The sequence below is a fragment of the Acanthisitta chloris genome, unplaced genomic scaffold (assembly GCF_000695815.1).
Source record: "Acanthisitta chloris isolate BGI_N310 unplaced genomic scaffold, ASM69581v1 scaffold17638, whole genome shotgun sequence".
Lineage (NCBI taxonomy): Eukaryota > Metazoa > Chordata > Aves > Passeriformes > Acanthisittidae > Acanthisitta > Acanthisitta chloris.
The window spans coordinates 14009-25023 of record NW_008688930.1 but is presented as its reverse complement, the minus strand read 5'-3'; the positions used below and the strand labels follow the sequence as shown (position 1 = coordinate 25023).

The window sequence follows — 11015 nt, the reverse complement described above, 5'->3', positions numbered from 1 at the left end:
AGCAGCACACACAAGTCACTGAGCAACCCAACTCTGTGTACATCAGTTCTCATTGCAGTATGTGTAGGGACATAGGAAGGTTCTTTCTTTGTTTCCCAGTAAAAATAGTATGTATATGTATGCCAAAAATGTATTTGCATTGCTGACTCATTTTCTTTGCTCAGGGTGTCTGTCCCTCTGCTGACGATGCTGGACCAGCTGCTGGCAAATGGCTGTTTTGATCTATTCACTGAGCAAGAGAAGTAAGTTGCTGCAAGTCTTTTTGGTTTATTTTCTACCATGCAACAGGTCTCTTAAATCTTACCCTGAGTGCTGCTGGGTGTTGATCTAGGTATGGGTGCATAGGGCTCCAGGTGTGAGTGTATATGGATGTACTGCTTGAGTATTCCTGAAGTGGAACAACTGGGACAAGCAGCCCTAAAAGGCTCTTGATAAACTCTTTGAGACTCCTGTCAGTGTAGAAGTTGGTTACTGGTTCATTGTTTAACAGATAGACATAAGTCAAATGCAGTTTGAAGACTTAGACCAGTGTCAGATCCATTCTTTCCTTTACCAGCTTCCTAAATCTGTGCTGTTTGAAGTACATTCCTTGCTGTGCTGGGAGCCTTGAGCACTGGCAGTGCCCTGGTGTGATGCTGCAGAACAGTGTGTGCCCACAAGCTATGACTGCCCCAGTCCCACTGCTTTGCTTAATGTGACTGTCTCTGAAGAAGTTAATTAAGATCCTAATAAGAGCAATAAAAAAGGCATGTCCCAGCTCTTCCACCCCGAGCTCAGTCTGCTGGAGAGTGTTTAGTTCAGGAGCAGATAAGCATGAGTAAGATATTCCAATGTGAAATCATGTTTCTTTGCAGATGTTTCAGAAAAGAGTGATTTTAATTTCAGCAATATTAAAATGGATCCCACAGGCTCTCTCAGGCAGCATCTTGGCACATCTGCAGTGACTTGCAGAGCTGTACAGTGTGGATCCTACAAGCACATCCACTGGATTTGGAATCTGTTGATTCCAGAGTTGCTCACAGCAGATAAATTTGAATAGCTTTTATCATTCGAAAAGTTTGCATCGAGTCTACTCTTGAAGTGTGGTTTTAGATAATCTTTCTTGAATTGCATTTGGCAGGCTTTGTTTGAATGGGAGTTGAAAATGAGTCAGATACAGATGGAATGAATATTGCTTGTTTGGTAATCGTGCCCAGGGGTCTGGGACTTCCACACAGGCTCCAGTCTTCCCTGCTGGGGAAGGTGAGAGATTATGGGTGGAAATCCCAGAGTAGAGTCTTGTCTCCCATGTCCCACTGAACAGACATGTGGTGGCATCACTGCCTTGGCTGTGTGAGGCTCAGACTCAGCCCTGGGGCATTGGGTAAAAGGGCTGAAGTCAAATCCAAGGTGGTTGTGGGGGGGAAAGATTTCTAAGCTGATCCAGATGTATTTGCTTCCAGTTTGATGATGAAACCTAACAAAAAGTTAATAATGAAACATCCCAGTGGGTCCCTGTGGTGGTGAGGGAGGGGAGTGCTGGCCTGAAGTGCAGAACTCGTTATCATGCAGAGCTCAGGAGAGTTTGAAGGCAGCTGGAAGACAGCTCAGTTCCTGCATGGGACAGTGTTTTGGTGGTGTAGGTGCCTCCTGGTCCAGAAGTGACCACGAGTGAGTTACTGTGGGTACTTCTTGGGGAGCCAGGTGGATGCTGTGGGCTCTGATGTGCTCTCAGAGCCTGTTGTGTGGACCAGCCCCGGGGGGAACAGCTGAGCCCAAAATTGCATTTAGTGCAGTTTGCATTTTGTTACTCTGACAAATGTCCTTTGGACACAGTTAGGGGTGGGTACTCCTGGCTCCAAGGCCTGCCCACCTGTGCTGTTGGATGCCACTCCCTTCTCTTTGCACCCAAGAAATGTGTGACTTTGGGTCTGGTCCCTCTTGAGTGGGGCCATTTATGCCCTTTCCTAAGCAGCCTGTCATGAGAATGAAGAACTGCAGTGCAGAATGAGGGAGAAAATGAGACACTCGTGGTGGCATGAAGAGACCTCGTGTGCCTGCAGTGTCAGGTAGTTTTGTAGAGTGTGCCTGAAATAAGAGGCATGAGGTACATGGTTGTCTTTTCCCTTGGGAATTTGACTCCCATTTCATCTCCTTCCCTCATTTTTGACCACATTGGACTGAGTGGAGTTTCAGCAAGGGAATTGTGTAGGATGTCTGACATCAGGATTATGCCTAAACCAGGCAACTGTCACATCATAAAAAAGTATTTGCAAAGGCATTTTGAAGTTTCAGATGGAAATTGTGCACTACCCTGAACCCTCAGGGGTTTTTCCTAATAAAACATCAGCAGTCCAGAGTGAGTAATATCCAACAGTGCTTAATTTAGCCAGGATTAGGAGCTGTTGGCAGGATCAGTTAGACTCTCAGGAGGAGCTCGGCTCTCCCGTTGCCACAGGGTGTCACTCCTGCCCCACACAGGCCGAATTGACAGGCATTTTCCTGCCTCCTCACAGCCTCGTGCAGGTTAGAATATAAAGCTTGCCACTTCTGGTGTAGTTTTGCAGCTGAGTCTCAGCACTGGGAAGCTCTGTGTGACTGGTCTGTGATCTCTGTGCAGGAGGGCAGGTGATGCCCTGGGTGTTTCTCCTGCACTATCCTGTTTTGAAGGCTTGTGTTTATGTGAGGTTGGTTTGCCATGTGTGTGTTGTTGCTGTGCCAGGGCCCTGCGGACCCAGCCAGCAGGGATGGGAAGTGTGGGGTGAATACCTGTCCCGTGGGCTTGGAAATGAATCAGCTTTAGTGTCACTGGGGTCATCAAAAGGCTTTTGGAACCAGCTCCTCTGTTGTGCTTGGCTTAGTTTGCTCTGTAGTATGAAAAGAACAGCATTGCTTTGGATTTTCCAGGCTGTCAGTTCCTACCTGCCTTAATGTGACATGCCCAGCATGAGAGGTTCTCCCTCCCTAGCTCTGGCTTGGTTTGTATCACCACATGGTGAATGGCATTAGAGAACAGTTCCAGGTTAAAAGTGCCCTTCTCCCACTCAGCTCGAGGTGGTTCCTCCATCTGTTCTGCTGTGTGCTCACAAATGGTGCCAAAACAGGGAGGGAATTGGTGAGGAACTGGGGGCAAAGCAATGCTCCTGGCAGCAGGGCAGGTGTCAGCTGGGCTGAAGCATTCCTGACACTGCAGCATCGTTCACCTGCTGTTCCCTCTGCCCTCACACCCAAACTGCAGCCTCAGCTGGGATGTCATTGCTTCTCTGAGGTCACACAACCTCCTGGTTTCACCCCACAGACAGTCTGTGGAGCTCAGGGCAGTGTAGGAGTGTTCATTGATGAGCACTGCTGGAGGCAAAGGGCACACCATGAAACAGCCCTGGCATAAATCCAGCAGTGCAGACTGAGCTGCTTTCAGCTCTTCAGTGGCTACTCTTAGAGCACAGTGGTACCTGCCAGCTCCCTGCTGGTGGTGGGAGAGCCAAGGAGAGCAAACTGAGCCCACTGCACATCTGGCACTGGAGTGTTACTGTCTGGTCATGTCCTCTGCTGCTCCCTTGGGTGAGCAGAAGTGCTGAGGCTGCTCAGACCCTGAGTGGGTTGTTGGCTCCTTAGCAGCACAGTAAGAGGAGTGTCAGACTCAGTGCCAGGTGAACAGGAGAGCCTTGGAATGACAGTGCAGGATCTAATGCTTTCTGGGGTAGTAAGTGGTGTTTCCCTCTCTCAAGTAGTTTACACATTGAACAGAAGTGTTTTTGTCTGGGTTTTTTTGGTGGTCTGGCAGTGCTGGAAGATGCTGTGTGTCCTCACTGATGTCTGCCCAGTGATCTCCATGTATGACATGCTCCTCCTGTGCATTTTTCTTAAGCAATTCTATTGCTATTGCATAACAAGCCATAAAGCCCAGAGCTCACAGGGGCTGGTGGCTGTTCCATGGACACCCCAGGGATGGGAGCTGCACTGCTGAGACACAGCTCAGCTGGAGGAGAGAGAACCAGCACTGTTTGGCAGTGCCACATCTGCCCAATTGACATCATGCAAAGACTTCAGACTTGGTCCCTTTTCCCCAGGTGCTGGTGCTGTTCCTGCTGGCACAGTGCCCACACAGGAGAAGGAATTTTCTCAATTTCCTTTACAGAGGCCAAACTATTTGAGTCATTTGAGATCACACAGGTTAGGTTTGGTTATTACAAATGTGGAATTGGCAACTGACAGAAAGGAAAGTGCATCTGTTTTAAACACCCAAGTGCTGCTCTTGAGGTTCTGTGATTTAAATTTATTCCAGATGCTCTTGTTCCAATTGGTCTCTTTGTTGCTCCACCTCTCACTGATGTCTCTGTTGTTCAACTGCTTTAAATCTCACCTAATTCACTCTCTTGCCTGGGTCTGTGTTGAGAGCCAGGCATGCACTGCAGGGATTGTAATTAGCTGTCTACACAAGGTCTCTGTTTAATTGGGAATGGGAGGAGGAGAAATTCCACCCAGGTAAGACAAAACATACCTCAGCAGTCAGGGAGCTCTTCCCTCACCAACCCAGACAAATCCATGGCCACAGACACAGAGACTCATCATCTGTTGTCCTCACCAGGAGTAGCCACATTCTGTGCCCTGATGGGTCTATGGTTTGTTCAGTGTTGGTTCCCCAAGTCACTATTTCCCAGTCCATGCCAGGAGTTTAATTTTTTTAAGTAATTAAAAAAACCACTAACTCTTGTCTGGAAAACTCTATAGAACAAGGTGCATTACCTTGACAAAACATCTTAGCAGTCCTGTAAACGTTTATTTGAAGTGTTCTGCTCTTCCACAAATGACAGCACAGGTCTGCTTAGTTTTTCTCCCCAGCTTTGAATCGTGGTAGCAGAACATGAATGTTACTATTTTTGCTTTCTGCTTTCCATACACAATGCCCTGAGGTTTCCAAAATACACAGCCTAGAAGTAATTGTGCTCACTAGACAAATATGAAATAGTTTCTTTTGCATCTATAGCACTTCAGCCTTGAGTGTAGCAAGTAAAAGATTAAATGATTTGAAGTGAAATAAAAGCATTAGTCCCTCTTTCCTTCTCTTTAATAGATCCTTGGAATAACTAACAGTACTTGTGTTTGTACGAGTGTCTGGGAAAGAGCTGTGAGAATCACGTTTCCCAGACTGTGTGGAAAAAGCAAAGAATTTGCTAAATATATTTAAAGATGGTTTCATGGCTCCTGCACAGAACCCAACTGTAAGCCCTGGGTTTAATTACGTTGTCTGGAATCACTGAAGGAATTTGGGCTGTGAAATGGTGGAGTAGTTAAGTACAACATTCATCCCCTTTTATGTAGAGTTTGGTTGGAGACCTTAGGGAATGACCAAGGCACCACAATGATGCACTGAGTAAATAAGTGTTCTTTGGCTATAGGATGTTGTAATTCCTCACACAGTGTTTCTGAGCACACCACACTCTGCTGGAAACACAAGCCATGGGGAGCCAGTTACCCTGCACAGACTGGACCCAGTTGGCTAAAAGGAGTTCTCTCCTCAACACACAGGTAGTAGCAGTGTCAATAATTAACAGTAATTTCTTCCCTAAGCTGTTAAAAAATAAAAGGCTCAGTCACGTTGGCCAAACTCACCTGTGTGTGGACCTGGAGAGGAAGCACCTACAGCCCCACTGTGTGCCTGGGATTGGTAGTTTGGCATCCTGACAGTCATTGAACTCTTTGAAATTCTGCTGAAATCTATTGCTCATCTCTTTTCTTTCTCATTTTCAGTCATCCCTTTCCAGTGAAGTTGTTTACCCTCTGTAAAGAAGAGATCAAAAGATCCAAAGACATTCGGAAGCTTCGCTCCAGCATAGGAGTGTGAGTACATGAAATGAATCTTTTTCTTGTTACAAAAAGTGAAGAATATTTACATTACCAGATGTAACAGGTCTAGTTCCTGTGGAATTGAAATGACAAATGCACACAAAGACATGTGGTCTAAGGTGGTGAGAGTGTCATGCACTTCTGGGTGGTTGGGGTGAAACATGTGGTCTGATAAAATTGAACAACTTTGAAAATGTTGATATTCTTAAAGATGTAGTGAAGCATTTGCTTTTTCTTTGTAGAGAGCTTACTCAGTGCCAGTGACAGATATTGATTCATTGATTAGCTCTTAGATGTGCACTAGGATCAGCTGAAAACATCTGCAAAACGAGTGTGTGGCTGTAGGGTGAATCCCTCACTGGGGTCAGGCAGCAGAGAGGGCAAACCAAAGTGTCCCAGTTGGGAAGGACAGTGCTGGGGGTGAGGAGAGGAGGGAAAAGGACAAAACAGGTCCAGTGGCAGAAACTTGGTGAAATGGCTTCAGTGTAACAACATAAAGCAGTGACTTTATTGACTTTCATTTCTCTCTTTTCCTGGGAATCCTTTCAGAGTGCAGGGCAGCCTGAAATGAGCCACAGCCCATGTCTCCCCTTGCATGCATCCCACAGGCCCAGCCCTCCCTCTGCCCTTGTTGTCTGCCTCAGAGTTTGGTTCACGGGTGGTTTTTAGCAAGGCTTTGGTGCTGCTGCTTGGTAGCTTTAACCCCACATTTGTAGCTCCACAGGCTGTGGCAGCTCAGTCACCCATCAGGATCCCATGGACTCACCCTCAGTGTTTGCTTTCCCACAGCACTCAGAGCTGAGATTTCCTGGGGCAGCACAGCTTCCCCTCCTGCCCTTTTCCCCAATATTCAGCTTCATCCTGATCCTCAAAGTGTACTTGTACAATTATAACCCCAAATCTGTTTGGTTTTTTTCTTGTTTTTTAGGTTTTGTGGCCTGATTCAATTCCAAGGAGACATGAGAGAGAAAGTTTTCTTTCAGCTGTTTCTCCTCCTCTGCCATCCCTTTCCTATAGTAAGTACTGAAGACTTTGCATGTTATCAACTTTCTTTAAAATACAAGTGAAAAATAATTTCAAGGGCATTAAAGCAGCATTCTTTCTGTCAGGTACTGATGTAGAGAACAAGTTGTGTTTCTCAAGGATCTGGTATCTGCAATGCTGCCCCTGGAACAGGCTAATGGCTCCCAGTAAGTCCCAGGAATGTTCCAGTTGGGCCAGTTGAATTCATTCCCTGTGAAAGACAGAGCTGTGGCCTTCCAGCTGGGAAATACTGCAAGAGCTTAGTGAGAATGCAGTGACTGTAGGAGCAGGAATTGCCTGAGGTGCAGACATGAGGTCCCTTCTGCAGCAAATCTCTGGCAGAGGCAGGAGTGGACTCAGTGTCCACCAAAACATGACTGCCAGGAGGAGGGACCAGTCCAGCACCAGCACTGGGCTCTTCCCTAGGGACTCTGGTTGCTTCCCTAACGCTGCCTCTGCTTCCCTGCAGATCCGGAAGACAACAGCCAGTCAGGTGTATGAAATGCTGATCACCTACAGTGATGTGGTGGATCCTGACATCATGGACGAGGTCATGGCCATCCTCAGTGACACCAACTGGTAGGTGCAGCTGTGCCAGACAGGAGTGAGAGCTGAAATAACTTCTGTGCCCCTGAAGTTGAGACAAGTCAAAGCCATTTAAAGCTGGTGGTGAGGAAGGTGTAAGAAATGATACTGCAGGTTCAGAGTCTTCATTGCTTCCAGGCTTGAAAAACATTGCAGCAAGGAATTCCTCTGTCCTAAAGACCTACCCATTCTCCTGTCCCACTGGCAGTGGGATGTATAAAATCACCACTCGATCAAGTAAAATACCCATATTTTTCTAACAACATAAAAAGGGAGGAAGTCTTGGAAGTTCTCCATGAAACAGAGACTGGGGCTGTGCAAATAGTCAAACTTCAACTTGCACAGACAGTTTCTTGGCATTTCTGAGCACTGGCAGGATTTGGGGAAAGGAAGGATCTCTGCAAGCTGGAAAACAACAGAATTAGCAGAACAGCTCAAATCTCCCATGAAATGTAATTACTCAACATGCTACAAGCGTTGTATCCAAGCAAACATTTGGAATTGGAACAGTTTAGATGTTTCCCAGGCACATTGTGGCATGAATTAAACACCCACTTTGTAGAATGTAATTCATTTTTTACCTACTCTTACCTGTACCATTGGCTTCCTCCAGGGGCAGGGAACAGTGTCCTGTTCTCAAGGAGCAGGGAAACAGCATTTTGGCATTGGATTTTTCCCTTTCTGCAGAGTTTAGCATTGTGCATTGTCATCCCCTGGACAGGTAGCTAAAAGGCTGACTCTCCTGGAGCTGCTGCCCACACCCTGCCCCACACAGCAGTCAGGTAACACATGAGAACAGACAGGTGTAAAAATACATATCATTTATTTAGTCATTATATTAATGGCTTTTTTCTTTCATTGACATTTCATGGAAATGAAATTATCCCAGCCGGGTTCAAAGAACAAACACACCTTCAGGCTGGTTACAGATTTGCAGAGTGCATGTTACCTTATTGGGCTTTTATTTACTTTCCTGTTTATTTCTGTGCCTGAGCTTAAGTAACTTTATATTTGGGAAAAGTGAGTCTGTCATTATGAGGAGTGGCTGCTGCCCTCTCCCTGAATTTTCCACTGCAGATTTAGACCAGTCCCAGATTGGAAGGATTGGTTACCAGCAATTCACCCGTGGTTATAATTCCTTGTTGAACTGCACATGGAGGTTTAGGATTGTGCTCAGTGTGGTTCAGTGTTTATGAGATCTGCATTTAAGGACAGGCTTGCTCAGAAACTGCAGAAAGAACTTGTTGCCAGAAACACTGAGCAGGATGAAGAGGAGACTGAAGAAGAGGAGGCTCAGGGGAGACCTTCTCACCCTCTGCAACTCCCTGACAGGAGGTTGGAGTCAGGGGGGGGTTGGTCTCTTCTCCCAGGCAACCAGCAGCAGGACAAGAGGGCACAGACTCAAACTCTGCCAGGGGAGGGTTAGGTTGGATATTAGGAAGAGATTTTTTAGGGAGAGAGTGCTCAGGCATTGGAATGTGCTGCCCAGGGAGGTGGTGGATTCACCATCCCTGGAGGTTTTCAAGCTGAGACTGGATGTGGCACTTAGTGCCATGGGCTAGTGACCACGGTAGGGTTGGACTCGATGATCTTGGAGGTCTTTTCCAACCTGGCTGATTCTGTGATTTTATTCTATGAGGTGACTTCTGTCACCAAGGGATGGTTACAGGACCCAAGTTCCAAGTGGTGCAGGAAAGGCTGTGGTAGTACAGTTCTGCTTATAAAGGGGTTACTAAAGCAAAGCAAATTCCTTCCCCAAAACCACTCCAGCAGGAGCAATAGTCTGTTTTCACCTTGCCTTTTGCAGGGGGTGCCTGGCTCCCTGCTGCATCCTGGCTTGGAGCAAGCCCTAAGGTCCTCACTGCAGTGTGGCCATTGCTCTGAGATGAAAGCTAAAGAGTTTGTTTACTTAGAACTTAATTGTTTTATCTTGGTAGATTTGAGCTGTTTACAGAGGAAGAGATTTGAAGTCATTGCTGAGTGTCAGAGTGAGCTGCTTGTTATCCTCAAGCTCCCTCAGTGCTAAAATAATCATTCTAAATTCTGAATTACACTAAGCATTAACAGCAGGAAACCAAATGAGAACTAATTTGGGGGAAGAGGGTAATTACTGGGATACACATATTTGTTCCTTGTTGGAACTCCAGAGAGTTTATCATACAAATGTGTCATGCAGAGTTTAAACAAATTACTCTATAAATAATACATTTTGTTTAGCCAAATGAAGGTTTCCAGGATTAAATAAGACAAATTGTTCAAGGTGTAAACCAAAACAAAAACAAAACAGTTCAGGTTATTTCTAACTTCCCCTTTCTGCTTTTTCTCTGTAGTTTTGGACTCTGTTCATGTGCCAAGAGATAAATTTGTACTCACTCATTTACAGTTGTTACTTAGGAAAACCCAAATCAGTGGTGAGCAATGCCAGCAGCATTCCAGCTCCAGGGCAGGCTCCTGCCACAAGGAGAAGAATGCTGGGTGTATGGATTTGGGGAATTTGGGGGCTTTGGGGAACTGGCAGTTCTGGAGGAAATGCTCTCATGCACTTAATGCAATTTCAGGAAGTTTAAAAAAAACTCACAAATTTAAAATTTGGATATTCTATTTCAGGAGAAAACTTCTGGGGATTGTAGAGTGTTCTCCAATTCCAGGAACTTAAGAGGATAAATGAATGAGTTCAAGGGGTTGTATGAGTTGTATGGGCTGCCCAGGGAGGTGGTGGATTCACCATCCCTGGAGGTTTTCAAGCTGAGACTGGATGTGGCACTTAGTGCCATGGGCTAGTAATGATGGTAGGGTTGGACTGGATGATCTTGGAGGTCTTTTCCAACCTGGTTCACTCTATGAGTAAGTGTGGGGGTGATTTTTTTAATATAAAACCCTAGAATAGTCTTGGACATTTTAGTAGCCACTGGTTACCTGTAGCAGAGCTGGGGTGTGTTTGTGGTCTGTCTGGCTTAGGATGGGACAAAAATGTTACATTGATCTTATAACAAAACCCCCCACAATCTGAGATGTACATGAAAGGACACACACATTGTAATCCAGTGCTAACATGGATTGCTAGAGAAGGGTGTGGATATGGCCAACTTGAGGGCTTTGTGAAGTAACTGGCAAACCTTTGCTCCCACAGGGAAGCTGAACTGCCTGTGGTGAGAGAGAGACGTAACTGCCTCTGCGACCTGATGAAAGTGCCCAAACCACAGCTGGTGTCCAAGGTGCAGGTAGGAATGTGCTCCAGAGGGGTGGTCTGTTCATGGGGATGTCAGTGGGCACCAGCAGGGATGGCCTCAGCCAGCTCCAGGGTACATGGCCTGGCTGAAAGCTGTGCCCTAAAGCATTCCAGACCTTACCCAGACACATTGCATCAGGGAGATAATGCAGCACAGATGCTCAGACATTGCTCCTCTGCCCATCCTAGGGAAAGGAAAAAAGACAAAAAACTTCCCAATTTCAACAGCAAAATTATGACCTGAGTTGTTGTGCAAACCACAGGATTCCAACACTGCCCCAGAGGAGGAGTAGGATACAAAAGTGAATGCATACTTCTTCCAGTTCCTTAAATACTGAAGGCTGAGAGAAGA

At 46.1% G+C, this 11015-nt stretch overlaps 1 protein-coding gene across 1 annotated transcript in view; it reads left to right on the top strand.

Annotated features, from left to right (window-relative positions):
• The window catches only part of TBCD (tubulin folding cofactor D), a gene marked incomplete at both ends in the record, with an annotated part of 19870 nt that extends 9215 nt beyond the window's left edge, over positions 1–10655 (top strand). The window contains 5 exons of the mRNA XM_009081236.1: positions 165–242; positions 5731–5820; positions 6755–6842; positions 7319–7428; positions 10565–10655. Of these exons, the coding sequence (XP_009079484.1) occupies positions 165–242; positions 5731–5820; positions 6755–6842; positions 7319–7428; positions 10565–10655 (457 nt within the window). The remainder of the gene's footprint in view (positions 1–164; positions 243–5730; positions 5821–6754; positions 6843–7318; positions 7429–10564) is intronic.
• Positions 10656–11015: the final 360 nt, after the last annotated feature.